We start from the raw sequence: 20309 nt of genomic DNA, 5'->3' as shown, positions 1-20309 counted from the left end.
CGTGTGCCGCCTGTCGTTCCCTATTGTATCGACTTTTCCCCCTCCTGCCATCATCATTATGAAGCAAAAATCCATCACTACTCCTCCGGGGGTCGGAAGGACGGTGCGTGTAAATCCCTGTCAAAAATTAATGAGTGATAAACTGTTCCGAGGGATTTAGGCATCGGCTCAGCGTTTGATGTGCCGTGGCGAATCGCTTCTTAATAACGCCGTGCGTACACATCTTTATTCCTCCTCACTTTATGTATCATTTCTTTTCCCGGACCTTCCGTTTCAATTATCTCGAACAGCTTTTCTCGTCGCCCCGTCGGGATTATTACTTATTCCCTGCTCCTGTTCCTCCGGTGCATTATTTCCATGCGCCCAAATGTTGAGCGGATCGTGAAAGCGAACAGCGAAAAGAAATTCAACGAGCTCCTCAAGGACTACCGGGGTCGGAAGTTAATAAATTATGTTTCCCTTTCGCCTGGAGGGGCATCTGTTTTTGTCCCACCCCCACAGTGGCTCCCCTCCCCCTCCGCTGGTGGGTAAATGTGAATTGTAATAAAACGTCAAATTGTCAGTGAAATGTGTGTGAGTTTTTTTTTTCGTTCTCTCTTATGACGTTCATTTCTGACCGTCCGGCAGAATCCGGGTCCGACGGTCTTCTCCCTGGCACAGGACGCACAATTGAATATGCAAATATCTCTCCCAACCACCCTGGGACGCACCGTGATCGGACTCGCGCGCACACACAATGATTGGTCGCTTTATGGGTCGAGTTTTATGAAGCGCGTTGAGTGATTTGAATCATTCAAAAAAGGAACCACACCACTTGGCGCTGAGCAGCTCTGCTCTTGGATGTGGTGTAAAGTCATTCAAAGTTCGTAAAATTGTGCTATTAAAAGTCGAAGAAGCGACCATTAAACCGGGAAGGGATTATGCCAGGTTGGATACGACGCCAATGGGCGCCCGCTAGCAACACCCAAACAAATAACTAAAAAGCGCGACCGGCATCGAGAGCGCGAAATAAAAAAAAAAATAAGAGCAAATCTCACGCGCACAACAACAAAGGCACAGTTGGATTGGTGATGGTGTGATGCTGAGCTTATCAGATCTGCTGCTGGTTCAGGTCTGATGGATGGAAGGTGCTAATTGACACACGCCCAACTGGACGCCCCAACCAGCCTGAGAAGCCCGGGGCAAACAGTGCGCGGGGGGGGGGGGGGGGGGCATGGATTTTGAATGAGGAAAATACAAATGGACAGTCGAGGAAGCGCTTTATTTGTAGGCCTGATGAACAGGTTGCTTGTCCAACCCGGAAGAAACAACCTGAAGTGCCGCAGTTGGTAAACCGCGGATATACGTACATCTCACGGGTGTGCAAATTTATGGGCACAAGTACAAAAAAGGGTCAAATCTGACCACCATGTAGGGAAAGGCCGGATTGCTTGATTTCGCTTATCGATTACGGCATGTGTTTACAATTAGGGGTTTAAACGCTTTGATAAAGCAGAGTATGTGGGTGAGGGATATATGAATAATGAATTTGGACAGGTTCAGACATAATTATTACTAGAATACTGAGGCATAGTCAAATCACCACTTCGTAGAACCATCTGCAATTTGGATCGAAATCCAGGCCAAATAAGTACAAAGATAAGACATCAGTAACTCAAAACGAATGCACGATGTCTTTGCCTATTCAACAACGATAGTACTTTCTTCCCAACTTTTAAGACAAAACGTCTCTAAATACAGAAACAAACTAGATCTATCATAGAATGCAGACATCTTACGACAAATTCTAAAATACTCCAAGCAATTTTCAGACTCTCAGAATCCGAGTTACGAAACTAAACAAATCTAAGCTTGCAAAGTCAACTAGCACTACTCAAGCCATGGAATCTAAAAACCAGCACATCTCTTTACAATCCAGATGAACTAACATTCACCCATTCGCTACCCATCAGGCCCGCCAAAATCTGAATATCCAAATGACCTTCATTCCGGGTACTGAATCTGTTAACCGTACAAACTCTAACCGCAACAAACATTTTACTCAAAAAGCCCGGAATCTGGAGCCTGCCCATCTAACAGTACCGCTTGCTACGGGGTGTACCGAAGCTAAATCAACAAAACCTGACCATGAACTGCTTCGCCACAGTTCAAACGATCCGAACTTTATTCATCCATTCCCTCCCGCCACTGAGCCACATCGCAAATGTTTGACGAAAATGTCCTGCACCTTATCCATCTGTAGCCGTTATCGTCGTCATCATCATATCGCCTCCGTACGCTACCGCAAAAAAAGGCCACACACTTCAAACAGTCCACACCAGGTCGTCCTGCGCTGCTGGACGACGGACGCAATATGTCCACACGGAGGAGGTTTGAGCTTCCGTACCCCGAATGGTTGTAGAACAAATAAATCCATCCACCGAGTAAACGGAGCATGGAATGATGGACCGGAAGAGTAGAAGTTCACTCTAGCACCGGGGCTCGTGGTGCACACCGTTTGAAGCGATCTGGATTTTTGCTGCTTGCTTCTTGCGTGGCACCACAGAGAGCAATCACGGCCGTGGCGCGTACTTCATAAAGACCAGCGAGCTTTGATTGACCAAAATAGCGTCTCCCGTGTGCTAGTAGCTTCACATTTAACCGATTGGAATGAAATAGTTGCATCCCGAAACCAGGGGAAAAAATCAACTCATATCAATCCATCTCCCAAAAGACACCCAACGAGATGGACGAGAAAATCAAATTCCAGCACGACCGCAATCGAATTTGTCGTGATACCAACGGACATCACGGGGCGGGTTGTACCGTTACCTCGGGAAAGGCAACATGATGTTTGGCGGTGGTGCTGCTCCCGAAACAACACAAAAAAACGGCACCAAAAACCCACCCCACAAAGTTCGAGTCGGATCGAATTTTCGATGGCCTCACACATCGATGGCGTGTGGTGTTCCCGTTTGACCCGGGGACGGACGAGAGATACCGTGTCGTGTATCGCCGGCTTCCGGAATGAATTTGACTTATTTGCTTTAATATATACGATTTAGTGTTTGCTTATCCGAAAGAGAAGACCTCGCTGCCCACTTCTTCCTACCACGGCCTAACATTGATCTTTTCCTCCGACTTCAAACGGTTGAGGGACGACGGGCAATGTGTCCAACGAAATGTTGGCCTTTTGCTGGCCCTGCTGCTTCGGATACCGTTCCAGTGTGCAAGTCCACACTAAGCAGCATCACACACATTGGACACTCACTGCCCGTTCTTCCCTATCGCGAGAGCTTTATTTTTATTGAAACAAATGGTTTTCGGATGAATTGTCCCTCTGTCTCTCTTCACCGGCGAGCGATAGGATCAGTGACGGAAGATGCACAATCCCATTTTGCCGGGCCTTTGCCGTGCCGGGAACGCTCGTTGGCAGTCAGACCGCGCGCACACCCTGTGTGTCTGTGTCGTACGATAAGTCATTGAATATTGATTGATTTAGATTTAGTCCATCCGTCGGTCAAATGGAAGCAGGAAGGAACGCCATCACACACCAATTCCACACCCTTCTTGCAGCTTCACCGTGCCCGATGAGGTGACAAATGGATACACAAAAAAAAAGAGAGCTAATCCTAAGCTCCAAACACATTGCTCCTTCTAACATACGGTAGACACACGCGGCGGCATCATTGCAAGGTGAGATAAAATGCCCAAAAATGTCCTCTTTCAGCGACGGCCGAGCCGAGGAAGCCTTTCTTTTTTTGCCATTTCGTTCGTGCTCCGACACCATCCTTTCGCTGTGTGTTACTATTTAATTAAGGAATTTACTGTACACCCCACCACCTCACGGGTAGGACACCCTTTTGGCAGTGCGCTTCTGCTGGTCGTTCCGCAGCGAACGACGGACAATCGAGGGCGTAATCGAGCGATATAACTAATGACAACGGATCGGTACGGTGATGGATTTTACTTAATCAAACAGTTTGCTTAGGTCACCGTTACTAACACCCGGCGTACACAACGAACAAAAAAAGTGTGTCGTTTTACATCGTACTAAGCCGCTATAGGTGGGGCGAAGGGTGCAAGCGGTGTAATGGGATTTGTTTGATTTTTTATCTGATCTTTCCGTTGCTTAGAAAAGGTTAAAGCGTGTCCGATAGGATGTTTTGGGGGACTGAGTTTTAGGCCTGATCTATTGGGCTGTGCAAATGCTTAAAGTGCGAATTTCAACAAAGTCTTTTGTAAATAGTTTAATTTAAAATTAAATATACAACAAAAATATAAATTACTTTACTTTGTTAACTTATTATATTTTCTTACAACGAAAGAAAGATCTACGCTACCGACACGTGTTCACAGCTTTAAGCTGTAGTAGAGTTCATCTCTACTCCATCCCTTTAAAGAATCATCCCTTCCTGCATCATTGTTAGAAGCAGTTGTAACGAATGAGGACAACACTAAACGAACAGCTACATACCTCCGAGTGCACGGTCCACGAACGCGCCAATACGAATGGTGAAAATAAAGCAATCCAATTGCGTCACGATCCGGCTCGAAGAACCAAACATTCTGGTCACCGCAAGTCGTCTTGGTCCACACGCGTGGTCCGGTCCAGCAGACACACTCATCGCGCAAAGCACACATCGTAGAATAAGTCATCGATACACGTTACGGCTGGTGTGAAATTGGATCCGGATACGGTTGGCTATCTGCTTCGGCAGGCAGCAAAACGTCAAGACGGTTCCATTGCGTCCTTAGCAACCCAGAGAGAGAGAGAGTCCTCCTCCCGGGGATGGAAGGAGGTTTGTCGTTTGCTCGCCAGTCTCCTGTTGCTCGCCGTGCTCCTGGCGCTTGGGGGGGAAGGAAATCGAACCTTCCCGCTCTACCCAAACACGCGCAACGACTCGGCCAAGTCAAGCGTAAATGGGCACGATTTACACGGATATAAACCCTTAATTGATCGGCACAACGACGACAAACTGACGGTGCGCGGCATCGGAAAACGAGGAATGGGGGGGGCAAAGGCACCACCAGGCGAGCTAAACGACCCGATTTTGATAGGTAAGTACGCACACAATATTTTACCATCTAACGAGATAATTCTCGGTCACGCCGCCGCCGAGCAGCAGACTCGAGGAGTCCGGTTGTGTCGTTTTTCCTGCCACCCCCATCCGGTTTTACACCCATTTTTATGGTCCCTTCGTTCCACCGGTTGGATTTCGATACAACCGGAGGCTACGAACCGTAAGGACAACCAACGTTACCCAGGGATGGAGAAGGGGGCAGCAACCGTCTCCAGGACACTAGCCGAGAGCTGTCGCCCTCTGCTCTACCAGTTTTTTTCTTCGCCTCGCGCCCAATTTTGTGTCACTTTAATGATGCTGTCGGCAGCTACTTATGATGTTCATTTGCATTTGCTTCAATTTGTAGCCCAATCATTCATGCCTGTGTCGGTGAGCTGTATCGTTTCGAAGCAGTTCCATCCCCATCCCTCGAGGGCATTTGTTTGCTTTTACTTTCATCGATGCTTGCTCTTGCTTCCCCCTCGCAATCGACTGTGCCGTGCCGACTGTAGGGCGAATAAAAACATCTGTAAGAAATTCGCAGATTAAAATAATGCCAACCGTTCCACCACGTTGTTGCTCTGCTTCCGTTCCGGTCTCAAGACAGGGGCGCTCAAGAAGATACATCTTTCAACCACCACCACGCGCTGTGAGAGTACGCCAATTAGCGGGATGCTCTGGTTATGTTTCACCTCGCGGTGGCACCAATTCCGACGACTTTTCGCCTTACATCAAGCAGGATAAGGTGTGTGTGTGTGTTTGTGTTTGTGGCAAGGACGAGCGTTACTCATCGAAGTTATGGGGAAGTGCTGCTGACAGTTGGATTCTTGCTCTGATCTCTCCCCCCCTTACCACGATGTCACGTGGTCGGGTCGTCTGACGGAAAAAAGGGGCGAGAGATCGCACAGCTCACAGGGAGGAAAGGTTAAAATTGCGACCGAGCATACGGCAAACCATTCGCTAATTATCATTATCCGATTAGCGTGAAACAGATTTCCCTCCCTAGGGAGTTCCTGATTCCTTTCGCGCCTTTTTTGTTGCTGCTGCTACTGCTGCTATTCCGGTAGCGAGAAGGTTCAAATCGTCTTGTACTTTCTTTGCACTGTTGCGTATTACGCGGGTTTTTTACTGCTTCTGTTCTTGCGCACCGGCAATGTCTCGGAGCAGTTCCGCTTCCGCTGCGATCAAACGAAGCGTAAGAAGGTGTTGCTTTTAATGCTTTGCATCATAGCGGGTTGTATCATAGCACTGGCTGGTGTGAACTTCGGACGACTTGAAGCAGCACAACCGCTGGGTGAGAATTTATTTTGGGTTGATGCAAAATTTGCTAAGCAATAATACATTGGACAGGATTGTATGGCAGGTCCAAGTACAGACATACCTAATTTTAACAGATAAGACTGTGTTGTTATCGGGAATGTATTAAAAAGGGAAATATATTGACCCATTTTTTCTTATCTACCAACAAGAACCTGAATGCAGGATTATCCTAGCAATAGTCTGAAGATATGCTGATAAAGTCTTGCGTGAGGTCATTACAATTTTGAATTCATCATTGATTATAGTATTTTATTTTATTTATTTTGATAAAATAATCATTAATACTCAATCTAGACGTACTTGTATTAGGAAACAAGAAAAATATATAATATTAACATCATAAAGAATTTACCAAAAATAATTCAAATATCTCAGTTGATACATACATTCAATTGTTCATCTTCGACGATAGATTCGGCTCTTAATTAATGATTTTTCTTTCCCCCAAGAAAGACATCACTTTTCCTACAACCCAAGACAACTTCCCCACACCACACAATCGCATAACTATAGTGTTGCTCCCTATTTTTTGTGCTCCCAAATCGGAAGTTAACAACACCATCAGCATCGCACCCAACTATGGTTGGACGCTCCTTCGGGATGCATGGTACACAGCAGGATGATGTCGATACACCATCCAACCCTTCGCACCATATGGTTGGAAGCATCGCCGCATTCAACAGGCAGACAGCAAGCGAGCCACGAACCCATTCAGCCATCGGACCAACCCTCTCGACCACCGATGCTCGCTCGTTACCGGCTTCATTGTGGGCATCGTAAAAGGCAACACAGTAGCGGTGGCACTGGATGTACTGAATTATTGTGCTCCCGGGGCTGAAATGGTAAAGTTATTGCAGTCAACTTGTTGTAACAAGCGGTGGTGGTAGGTATCGTGCTGCCGCTGCACGCTGAGATGATGAGCTAAAATGATTCCCTCCGCACAACGCGGCAGAAGACAATATTCTTCCCCGGCGAGGCGGGGATCGCGTTGTTGCAAGAGGTTGAGGAACACACACCCCGCGTGTTATCCATAGCCCATCGCCTTTTTGCCAGAGCTTCCATTCCCCGGCCAAGGGAACAATCGTACAACGGTGATGCACATCTTTTTTGTGTGTGCTGTTTCAAGAGCCACTTAAGATATTTATTTGTGCAAGAGCAAGTGTTTTTCGTGTTTAATTTTTTTTTTAATGCCACAAACGATTGCTAAGCTGATGGAAATGGCTGTAAGACTGTACAAGGGGCAATTTGGAGGAAATTATAAGCAACTAAAACACACACACACACACACTGCCTCTCTTGCAAGTGCTTTAAAGCTATTTATACATCATCGCGGCTGGAATGGAACGATGGAAACCTAATAAAGCTACAATGGGTTAGCTTTCAATCTGGTTTGCTTTTGTGCCTTCCAACAATCCAACAAATTAGTTTGCACTGATGGGAGTTCTCTTTTGAGTTGTAATTCGAGAAAAGCTCTCCTCTTCTTAAAACTCTTCAAGTCTGTTGTGCCCCTTTTGTGCAAGTTGATATTTAAACGCACGTGCAAGAATGGAGGCGCCAGATCTTTTTCAATCGCTTAGAAAAAAATCAGTTTAAACGGAAGCACATTGACGGACGATTAAATGTTTTCAAAGTGTAAATTAAATACTTTATTTGAAAAAATAAATTAATAAACATCAATTCTGAATTGGACAATAATACTCTCAAGCGATGCAATCCAATAAATATCCTATAAGATATCCTATACAGATCTAATAAGATAACTACACAAACATCCTGCACGATCATCAGCACACGAGATAAACGATAAAGCAATTGACACAAACCTTGCTTAGGTTTCTACCCATTTTCCACGAGTTAATCGCATCAACAGAAGCACCACCGGTGACACAAGAATAAACGTAAAATGATATATCGATACGCTGAATTGAGCATTATACCACAAATAGGCCAGTGCTTCAACACAACACCAGCACTTCCAATCAATCCACACCCATCCTCTATCAGTGCGATATCAATTTTCCATATCTCTACACTTTCAAAAGCGGTTACATCGCGGTCTAAATCCTTATTTTACGCTTCTTTTCACCAACTCCTTCATGTTTGAATAGAAAAAATCTTCCACGTGTCATGAACCTGCTTGAAAAAAAATTACTTAATAAAATGAAACCAAAAGCCCCCTCCTTCCCCCTCTCTTCCGTTCACCTTGCCAGAAAATCCTTCACCACTTCTCTCAATCCTGACGGACAGGAATTTGATTCCACCCTTCAACATGTCCCATAAACCAAGGGATGTAGGAGGTGGTGTATTACCATTTGGGGGGCATTGTTTTGTTTCGCATACCGCTTCACTCCATCACTTCTCTACTTCTTTTTTCTACTTTTTGGCAATCAGTCATCGCTCAAGTATCTGCGCCGCCCATGTCTTTGCGGGGCGAGTCTTTGCTGGCTGGGGACTTTTGCCACACACACACACACATCTCAAGCATAACTTCAAGGTGTGGTTTTGAGTGGCGCATGTTTGTTTGTTGTCAAAGAACCTGCAGCCCGTGGGGAGGCGGAGGGAAACGGGAGCGAGTAGCATAACCATGATGCTTCATGCTTTCTCCATGGTTTCCATCACTCCAGCGACGAGCCAAAAAAAAACGACCAACTCCGTATGAAATCACCATATGTGGAGAAGATGCGCGAGCAAAACGTATGCAAACGTCTTGACACACCTTAACCGTCGTCGCGCGGCAGCATCGATCTCGTTTGCTGGTGGTTTTGGGTTTTTCCCACCCCACTGTCTCTCTCTCTCGAGAGAGAGGACAACTCAATTTACCCGTTATGGGACTCTCCCTCCATCACTCTATTTACCGCCCTCGCCCCGCTCGTAACGCAGGATGCATGAAAATTGCGTCCACAACGGCTTTAGGGTAAGGTTTGGTAAGGTAACTGGATCCTTCGGATTTCTTTTCCTCTTTTTTCGGTCTAATAAGCAAACACGGGGGGGGGGCAATGCACGGCACCGCACGACCACATCAATCCTATCCTAAGGAGCAGCTTTCTTCTGAATTAAATGTGCCGCAGGCACTGTTGCTCATGAAAAATAAACGAAACCGCTGTGTGTCCCCGTTTTTTTTTTTTGTTGGCGCCAAGTGCGAGCCTCCGACGGGCGAGCGATTTGCCATTGTCTGTGGTGCTGCCACGCCAATCGTGCCCAGATTGATTGAAGGCGTATAACGTTTCCCATGGATGTGTATTATTGAATTGAAGCATGTTTCACATACATCCCGCGGCAAGATGGTATCCCCCCGATCGCGGCCACAACCCTCGCGGATGAAAAAAAACCCATGGAATCAAGAATCAATCTGAATGCGGGAGGGAGGTAGAGTGAAAAGGGTCTTCAGCAGCACCCACAAAACGCTATCAGCAGCAGCAGCAGCGACGCGGAGAGATGGTTTCACGAAAAATTGGATTGATTTATCCGTGGCTTCCGTGGCACCACCACGAGATAAAAAGCGACGGAAGCCACAAAACCGGCCCGGAAAACTTCGGCTGAGTCTTGATTGTTGTAATAAGAGGACGAATCAATCATGCCAGCAAATGGTACTCGGCAAAGGGGCGGATGATGATGTGTATCTTTTTGATGGAGAAAAGTCCGAGATGACACACATGAGGGAAATGTTACCCCGCCACAGAGGAACGATGCAACACGCTCGCTGCATCTGGGACAACGAAGCATTCAAATAGGTTTGTTTGTGTTGTTCGGCGAATGGCTCGGTATTGCATACTTTGCATATTAGTGCTCTTAGTGGACTAATACAGTGGCGCCATCTGTCGGCAAATATTGGAAAGCCTCAAATAAGGTCTGGTTTGGCAGTTTCATTTTGAGTAAAGAAAATTTTGCTCAAACATTCTACAAATTTACCTAAAATTGATAAAATTCCATTCCATTAAAAACGTTTCACAACTAAGAGTAAAAACGCCAACTCATCGCTAGTCGCCGCTTTCATCGTCATCATCCTCAAGTACGTTCTATTGTTGTTACTGTTGCTGCTGTTTAAACGATTTAAAAAAACGACCGTTGAGATACACAGCCAGCCGCCGTCCGGCTCGAGTGCATCACGTTGCAATCCCCGTATCACGCTTCCATGCCTGTTGACGGCAGGTCCGCGCCTGGTTCATGACGCCTGGCCTGGCGTCAACTCTGTGTATAAGCGCTGCCCTTTTTTTGCTGCTGTTTTGTGCAACCAGGGGGTGATCTGATCTGATAAGAGAAGCTTCTTCCACATTCACCACCACCGCGAGAGCAGTATGAGTGACAGAGTAGCCTCCCTGCACGCGCGGAACTTTCCAATGCCAAATGCGCTTAAAGATGCATTTTATAATATTACGCTGTGGGAAAAGGGATAAGGGCTCGCCCTCTTCGCGCTTTAAACGTTCCAAAAACCACTAGTGACACACTGGAACCTTCACCGAGGGTGGAAAGAAACACATACACACAGAGACACAGACATAGTAAAAACCCCAACCACAAGATGACCATCGAGGGGAAATCATTATGGCCAGACACAAATGGGGCGCTCGTCCAGGCAAGTGCAGCAAAGTTCAAAGCGAAGTTCGTTTGCTGTTTCCGTTTGGGGGGCAATTTGACAAGGCAGCAGCTTCCCCGCTTTGGGGCAGCTTCCTTCCAGGATGTCTCGGGTGTGAAAAGAGGAAGTACGGTTGCGTGGCTGTGGAGAAGAACACAGGTCGGGAGGGGCTGGGGATGAGTGCAGCAATCTAGTGGTGTAATGGTGTGCGCACAGCAGAGCTTAATCGTTTTTCGACACAGCGTTTGAAAGTGTTTGAAAGTGTAATGCGTTGCAGTTTAAGTTGTAGCGTACATGTACATGTATAGCATTAGAAGTAGGCTGATTATAGAAGTCGTTTGTAGTTGCCCTACTTTTGGGAGCAAAAATACTGCAAATTTGCCAAAAATATTCAAGACAAAGTTCTTGTGAATTGAATTGAACCATTAATCAAAATAAATAAAACAACTCTACTTTAAACCATAATTTATTGAATTTAAAGCAAAAGAAAAGAACATCAATTCAACGCTATAATCAATTCCCCAATGACACACAGATGCTGCTCTCTATCATCATGTCACGTGCCCGATACCAATGCACTAATGTAAAGTTCACTAATTATCTACCCCCTTGCCACGGATGTTTCAAAGCGACACAACAGCAATGCGTGTCAAATGTAAACCATTGCCATGATATGCGGATCTCGCATGTCCAAAATCATGCCATCACACGCCTCATATATTGCAGTAATTGTGATCTGTAAAGCGGCTAGAATTTGGTTTGGTTTAGTTTGCCAACGAAAAAAAAAAGTTTTGATCCACACAAACCACAATACGAGAGGTCAGGATGGTCAACTCGGCCAGATGGTTGGGGTTGGTGGTTTAAAATTCTATTGGCGTGATTTAAATTTTAATACAATAATTTCATCTCAATTTTCTTCCCCCAACGGAGGAGTGAGTGGGAAAGCGTTTTCCACGCTGGCCCAAACCGTTGCCCATGAAATGCCGGGTGCATCGTGCGTACGCACGTGCCTGGTACGTGTCTAGAGCCTGTGTCACATCCCCTCTTCCACTTTCGCCCAGAACCTTCCACTACCCACACGATGACATGCTGGAATGTGCGATGAGTTTTGCAAATAAATTCATGTATGCATTCGATTTGATATTTTCACCACAAATCATTTCCCATCGTCCGACCAGGCGTACGGGTTTCGATTGGAAATAGCTCTCCAATGTATGTGTGTGTGTCTGTGTATATACGTTCGATTTCCCATTGTTGTGGGGTTCCTTCTCCAGCAGCGCCCACGTTCATGGCACGTTTGGTCAATGTAGCGGATTATCATCATCGCTCACACCTTAACATTGGGGACAGCTCAATCAACATTGTGTGTGTGTGTACCGCGGCCACGTGTCCCACCACTTCGAGCAGTAGCACGACCGTTGTGTGCTGTATGTTCGAGCGATGAGCCAAATCATCTGTGCATCGTTGCTTCGGCACTATCCCCTCAAACATGTGTTATGGCATTAACCTTAATGAAGATTATCCACCGTTGGAATGGGATTTCTCTCCCTCTCTCTCTCTCTCTCTCACCAACGCACACCAATGCTCTCCCTGCTCTGGGAATTGTCCCTGTGGGAAATGTCCCCGAAAACGAACGCAACATCACACGATGATTCCATTGAATCGGATATCAATTGAAGGATCGTCGCACGGCTGGATGACAATTTTTGGAGAGCCTTATTTTATTTCCGCCGCAGCTTCACACTGTGTCTGCGTGTCTGCGTTGACATTGTGAGGAATGGCATACCGGCCCAATGGATGCACAATGGTCGCGATATTCCAAGCCAATTGTGACCGAACCGCATCGAAAAACGGCGCATCTCGATGCCCGAAAGTACGGCGTGGCGACTTTCACAATTGATTTTATCAAAGGGCAATTGATCTTCTTCCGGTGTTGGAATCTATTTGATCGGGGAAGCGATTTGAGGCATTCCAACCCCGATTGGTTAGGTTCAATGTATGGTTTGGGAAAAATAATACAAAACACATTTTGAATATCCATATGAACATATTGATAGGTACAAAACCTACTGCGAACATATCTTGTTGGGTATAAACTAGTATCCAATGTCGAAATGAATCTACAACGTTAAAGGTTCTTAAGCATTGGAACAGAAATGTCAGTTCAATGATCTCCAAGGTCGTTTGCTCAACCCTTTTTTTCGGACACGGTTCGAATTCGAGATTAATGAGCACGGCGGCCAGCGCCGTGAGTAATCGTACCTTCCCATCTTGGGTCAAGCGCAAGGTTAGCCCTTTTCAAATATTCAAACACGGAAATCACGGAAGACACGAACGGACCAAGCACACACACACACATACAAAAAATGTATGCCCTCCTACCTTCCAGCCAGCGCTGCTGTTCGAGTCGCCCTTATCCTTGAAGTACGGCACGTTCTGCACCATCCACTCGTAGATCTGGCTGAGCGTTAGGCGGCTGTCGCTGGCCGAGCTGATGGCTTGTGTGATGAGGTCGGCGTACGATAGATTGCCCCAGGCGTTGCGTCGCGAGGAGTTCTTCTTGGCCGAGGACGATGATGCGGCCGCCTGCAGCTGCGTATTGCTGGAGCCTGGAAATGGAAAGCCAAAAGCCGTCGATTAGAACGCGGACATTGGAGAAGGTTACGTGTCACGCTAAAGGTGGAGACTGGATTGTGGGGTTTTTGATAAGCAGAAGGTGTATTTTTGGGGGGGCTATCAAAAAGCCTATTGCTGTCTGGCAGTGATTACAGCGAGTCAGCGAGTCGTGTGATTCCAGCACAACGGTTTGAAACCTTCTAGAACTCCCTCTCAGTGACCAGCTGTTCCTCCTATCAACTTTCTTCTGATGTTTGGCTCATGTGATATGGGACACTGGGGCCAGGAAACCTCTCAGGTGCATCAAAACCCAAAATCAAAACAGATGCTACGGCTAGAAGCGAACTCTTCGCTCCAAAAACCACATGTTGCGCGCTATCTTGGGCGCCGAGGACTAAAATCTGTTCCTCCCTACCATCAAGAACGGCAGCTCGTCCGTCCCGTTACATTTAACCGAAAAGAGTAGGCCAAATATAGCCCTTCTTTCCCATCTCCGATCAACCTTGAACCTATGGGCAGGCGAGGAAGGCCTCCCAAGTCTCCACTGTAACGGAGCGCCAATTGAAAGGATCAAATTAACCCGCACACAACGTTCGCAGAGGGATCTTGTCAACGGCGCGACCAAATACCCGCATACCAACTGGCAGGTCCGAACGCCCGCCCGCCATAGGCCTTGGGTGGTAAAAGTTGTCAGACTTTCCAAAAATACCCGATCCTCCAGAGCGGAACAAGTTTGGAGCGGTGTTGGGATTGGGGGAGATTGTGACTTTTTTCCTCTTCGCTTAATCGTACACCTCTCGCATGAGAGACCGCCGCTTTGCAATCTGGCAGGCCTTTCGCCGTTCGCCATCGGATGGACATCTCTAGAACCGGGAGGGAGTCGACCGAGCAAACGTGGCATTTGAAAAAAAAACGGCAACACTTCTCTCTTGCTCCCTTGCCTTTGCGTTATTGGTGACCTCCAAACCTGCTCCGCGCCAAACCTGCGCGCGGCTAGCCTAAAAGAATTTAGAACTTAAAGCATGGTACGCTGTATTTAAAAAAAAATCAAATCAATACAGCTCTATCGCCCGCTCACGCGGCAAGGTCTTGTGCTCTCTTGCTGCCCCGAATGGACAGACCGGTGCGCTAAATATAGCGACACAGACAGCGCGCGCGCCTGTGAAGAAGTTGTCCGTTTCGTGACGTTGCCAACCGCGACGACCCAAAGCGACGAAACGGACAGCGCGCGCGGATCATTAAATTTTTTCGAGTTTTTCGGTTTACATTTTGCTTCCACTTTTTTTGTTTGCCTGCTTAAGAGCAACTGCAGTCGAGAACGGGTGAACGGGAGCTGAAACGGGGGTCGAGTTCGCACACAGCCAGTAAGGTACGGTCGGAGCACACACGATCATAACCCGAAATGGGATGCTAATCAAACAAAAAAAAAGCAAAACGGATAACTCCCCATCTTTCGCCCTCCCACCCAAAAAACCGGCAGAGACCGGAATGGGTTGGCAAAAGTTCAATCAAATCCGCATTCATCCGGGGTGGGGGGTTTTTGCATACATTTTAGCGTGCTAGGAAAAAGAAGAAAAAAAATGCCGGAATACAAGAAATCTCGCTCTAATCTTAAACGCTTCTCATGGTTTCGTACCAAAAGCAACAAAAAATAAAAACCCTCCCCAATGCGATCAGACCGTCCACGTGGCCACTCTCTTTTGGTCTTTGATGATCAGAAAGTCCGAAAATAGTGCTCGCTTGCTCTGTGTGTGCGCTGTTCTCCTTCGCAATGGGTTCACAACAGGTTGGAGCAGTCGTTTGCCTTCGTTTGCAATGTTCCTACCAAGCACACTACTGAACTACTACTACACCCTCGCGCAATACAAGCGGCGGAAAAGAAAACGCTTTTGTTTATATTTATCGCACCATCCTCTTTCTTCCCTTCCACGCGAAAGCACCCTCCCTTTCGGCACGCTATTCCTGGTCTATGTTCTAAGTTTGCCTCTGCTTTGGATGGATGTTGGCAACGAATAGTGGTGGTCGTAGTAGTAGTAGTAGTCTATCATTGCTTGCGTAACATATAACGCCCTCACCATGTGCATGATCGGAGGGGAACAGGAGTGCGATCGTTAGAATGTGCGGTAGGAGCGATGTAGCAGTGCCAAAATAGCGACGCTCAGCGTTTATTTCGTACTGTAGCAGCAGGTGTGCGAATCAGTTTGGTTGCTTTTAGGCAGCTTTATTGCGGAAATTTAGCAGAAAAATCAAAACTCTTCATGATCATTCTTCCTCAAAAAATCTGTTCATCAATACTATCTCATCACAATCTAGTTATGTGCCTTCTGGAGCACATCCGACTCCTGCAAAATCGGAACCAATACTTCCACCCGAAGTAGTCCAGAGTCATCCAAAGTCGTTCAGAGTCGCCCGAAGTCGTTTGGAATCAGAGTCGTTCAGAGTCGTCTGGAGTCTTCCAATAGTTCCACCCCGAATCGGAGCCGTCCGGAATCATCCGGAGTCATTTGGAGTGGTTCAGAGTCATCCGAAGTCGTCCGGAGTCGTCCTGAGTTACCCGAAGTCGTTTGGAATCGGAATTGTTCAGAGTCTTCCGGAGTCATCCAGAGTCGATCTTCGTATTCTTCTTTGCGCGTGTACTTCGTATCTAGGCCTTTGTTCAAGGCCAACTCCGAACGACTTCGGGTGACTCTGGACGACTTCGGATGACTCTGGACGTCTTCGACTCCGAACGACTCCGGTAGGAAAGATGACTCCAGATAACTCCGGATGATTCCGGACGGCTCCGAACAGCTCCAGACGATACCGAACGACTCCGGATAATGCTAGGCGGACCCAGCTTCCGGAGTCGGTTCCGAAATTGTCGGAGCCGAATCGGAGTCGTCTCCGGATTTTTACCAACTTCACCAACCCATCACAATCACCATCAACTACACTAGAACAAGAAATGAAAATCCGGTTTAAATAAAAAAAGTCTCTTCTTCAGTTAATTAAGAAAAAAACATCAAGACACTTTTCTCTCAAACTTTTTTTTACACACACCCAACGTCAATCAAGATCCTCTGCTACGATCTACACCAAACCTACCCCACCCTACAATAAAGGAATGAAGCACCATATTCTTCTTCTTCTTCTTCTTCTTCTTCTGCTTCTTCGTGTGATTTTCCTTCCTACCCCTACCTCTACTACTGTGCCAAGTGGACGGGCAACGAACGGCAATCGTCCGTCGGGTCAATCAATATTTTAATTGGCTGTGCACTTGAGAGCCAAACGATTGTCGGACGATTAATGACACGATAGCCCGACACCAAGTCCCGACACGGCTGCGAGAGTTTTGACGATCAGACGTGGAAAACGATCGTACAGAAAAGGGGTGAATTGGTGAGAAAACCCGCAGTTTGGTTGGAAAGATTTGCTTTCCAAACAACTAACGAAGATGCGGTAGCTGCCATTACACGCATACCGTTCTGGGTGAAAACCACCACTGTCTCTACCGACGACCCTGACACACCCTCCGATTTCGTTATCATTTTCCACCGGTTTCAACCAACCAAACCTTCCCACAGCTTCGAAGTCAGCAGCAGTGGTGGGAGCAACATTTTATCTATTTTTATTTTTCCCACCTACAACCCTCCCTGCACCCCCGCTTCTGTAATGGCTCGGTTCTGACACCACGCATCACTTTCGACCGGCTTTTGACAACAAATGAGGCTGCTGCGAGGGATTGGCACAATCATTTACTACGTAGCTGTGCTGCGCTGTGCTGCGACGCGCGTATTTCCATACTTTGTAGTGCATCATGTTATTGTTTGTGAATGGCCAAGCACCAAGCGCCTTTTCCCTATCGGATTCCTTTCGCATCATTCCCGCTCTCTCTCTCTCTCTCTGTCTCTCTCAGACTGGGCCAATCGGTTCGGCGTAATTGCGTCTTGTTTTTGTTTTGGTTGGTTCATTCGTGCAGCGGCGGGAGGAGTGCTTCTTCATCTCCCCATTTAAAGTGTTTAACAACAACGCTTCCAGTGACAATATCGCACAAAAAAAAAACCGTTCTACTGTCAGATTTTCACTTTCATTTTTAACATTTTTCCCATTCACTTCCTGGTGGCGCTTGTGGAAAAGGCGGTGTTGTGAAGGAAAGGTTAAATCATTAGCGTATTTGGGCAACGTATTGGACCGTGAGGGAGCGCTTGGGCACTACACTGACCCCGCGAGATCAATATTACCCTCCCACACACACACGCTCGTTCGTGTAAAATGGTCAAGTGCATGTGCACTTGGTGTGCTGTGTCATACAACAAGGGGAGGCTCGTCTCTAACTAGCTGTGTCAGTTGATCGATTTTCATACGCTCTCCACTCTCTACCTGCTCGTGTTGTTGTAGTACAACCACTACAAAGTGCATGCACATGCACGGCAAGCAGAGTTAGCAGCACGAGGTGTCGAGTCGGAGAGAAGAACGAGGGCTGGTAGGTGGCAGGTTTTGCAGCAGGTTTAGTAGCGAGCGCTGGGACGCCGACGGAGCAGTAAAACGAGTTCTACCAATCAAACTAACGTCGGAATGTGGTATGTAAATGACGCAGATTGCAGGGGGTTGGGGAGAGAGAAAAAAAACCATAGCACACTACACACACACACGTTATCTGTTTGTCACGCTGTTTCCCCCTTACGTGATGCATTGGCTGCAGTGCTGCAACTGCAATTACTTCTAGTGGCGCTTTACCTAATGCAATGTTCCGCAAGGTATCACAGAGTGTGACTATTAGATGACCATTTAGACTGGAAATAAAGCGTTTGAATCAATGTGACTAGGTTCATGATCTCAACTCAACCCAAAGAAGCTGTGAAGAAACGAAAATGTCTATCAAGCTTGACAATACAGTCGATGCCAATTTTTTTTTTTCTGTAGCTCTCACCAATTTTTGTCTCAAAGGCACCAATTTTTGACAGTAAGTCTATCGCTTTATATACAAAATTGATTGCAATGTTTGAAACTGCGTGTTCTAAAATTAATTAATTGAAGTTAAGCGGTCAATAATTTCATTGATAGATTGTAACATATCACTAAATGATAAATTTTGAAAGTTTACGGTTTCTGTACTGTTTATGTGATGTAAAAGTATTCAAGTCTTCTCAAAGTTTGCTCAAATACCTTGCAAAATTATCATATTTACTACAAGTGTCAAAAATTAATGACTTTAAATGAAATTCAACGGCAAAAACTGTTAAAAGCATTGATAGTTTTGTTGGGTTTTTTTTTTAGCTACTCCCGCATTATTACAGTTCGATTCTGATAGACGTTCGGCGCTTTGCAAGACTTCCTCCGTCACCTTGAACGACTCTCGGGCCAACTTCTTTTTTTTTTAAGATCATCAATTTTAATTCAATCGCTGAATACATAAAAACCTGATGTAAAGTTCACCATCCTTTTTTTTAACGACCCAGCAAACACACACACACACGAGCGTGCATGTCAGTGAGGCACACAAGGTAACCGGCGGCAGCAAGCAAAAAAAAAAAGACCGCTCCATCACGAGAAGCACTCGATCGTCTCTCGCCTAAGCCTAATCCGCTCGCGCATGGGTCGCCGCGCAGACACCAGCCGACCATTGGCGAACATTTGAGAGGAGGAAGAAGGAGAAGCAAATCCTCCTAATAAAAAAAAAAAACGCAACGCAAAGGAAACCCCCGAAACCGGTTCAATCCGCACCCGGCGCAAAATCCGGTTCGCCAAAAGCCAATCTTCTGGGTGAGATAAATGGCCACCGACTCCCTCCCCTTTCGGCCTACCCCCCCCCCCCTCCATGCACCTGTGCTCCGTTTTCCGGTTCTTTGGTAAAGTTCGATTCGCGCTCGTGCACCCCGAGGCTCACCCCGATGCGCGGTCATGGTCTACGGGCTTTTGGCTGGTTTTGGATGGATGGATGTATGGCTGGCTAGACAGCGGAGGTTTCATTTTGATATTTACAACACACACACACACACGCCGGACAAAAAGCCATCTAAGCATGCGGCGTTGATTAGTTAGCCTAGCCGAAATAGTCTTTTAACTTTAACCTAGACGAATTTTAATGTGGCTGTGTCTAGGTGCCATCAAACTCGAGGCTCGAGACGTCTCGCCCAGCAGACACGAAGTAAGAAACAAGTAAGAAAGAAGCAACTGTGCCCGATGCTGGTATAGCATTAGCATTCCAAATCAGCAGGAAGAAAGTAGAACGTCTACGAAAAGATTGGAATTAGCTTGCGACAGCCTTTTGCTCAGTCTGGCACATACATGGCTGTATGGCGAAAAATCCATAAAAAAGCCCACCAATTGATGATGATCGAGGATACGCACACACACACACACAACCTACATATTCCAACCCAAACCCGCGCTGGAAAGAATGACGCTAACACTATAAATTAGTGGAAAATTATGAATCAAGCAGTCAGCAGAAATAATAAAAAAAACGCAGCTCCCCGTAGAAGTGGCTCGAAGAATTAAATCACTTCCTCATTATAAATACACCTCGGCGAGTGCTCTTTTTTTATTTTGGCTGCGAGGGGGGGGCACGGGGAAGGGCGATTCCAAGTTTTCTTCTTCCTGTATTGGATCCAACTCCAATTCGCTTCTTGCTGTCCGCCAGCCAGCGTTCTTAAGGAACAGAACTCGGCCGCCACGCAACACCGATTACGCAGCACCCGTTGCCAATGATCTTCACGCCAGACAGCGCCAGACAGGTGAGGCTCACCTCCAAAAAAAAACCCCAATTCCTCCCCACT

The 20309-nt window shown here is 46.6% G+C and overlaps 1 protein-coding gene across 30 annotated transcripts in view; it reads right to left on the bottom strand.

The window, feature by feature from the left end:
• LOC1281595 (forkhead box protein O) overlaps positions 1-20309 on the bottom strand; it is a 64929-nt gene that overhangs the window by 35183 nt on the left and 9437 nt on the right. For all 30 annotated transcript variants that reach the window (XM_061641089.1, XM_061641088.1, XM_061641090.1 and 27 more), the window contains exon 3: positions 13318-13544. In XM_061641089.1, coding sequence (XP_061497073.1) covers positions 13318-13544 — 227 coding nt within the window. The remainder of the gene's footprint in view (positions 1-13317; positions 13545-20309) is intronic.

This window comes from Anopheles gambiae, chromosome 2, assembly GCF_943734735.2.
Source record: "Anopheles gambiae chromosome 2, idAnoGambNW_F1_1, whole genome shotgun sequence".
NCBI lineage: Eukaryota > Metazoa > Arthropoda > Insecta > Diptera > Culicidae > Anopheles > Anopheles gambiae.
This window is presented reverse-complemented; position numbering and strand designations above follow the sequence as displayed.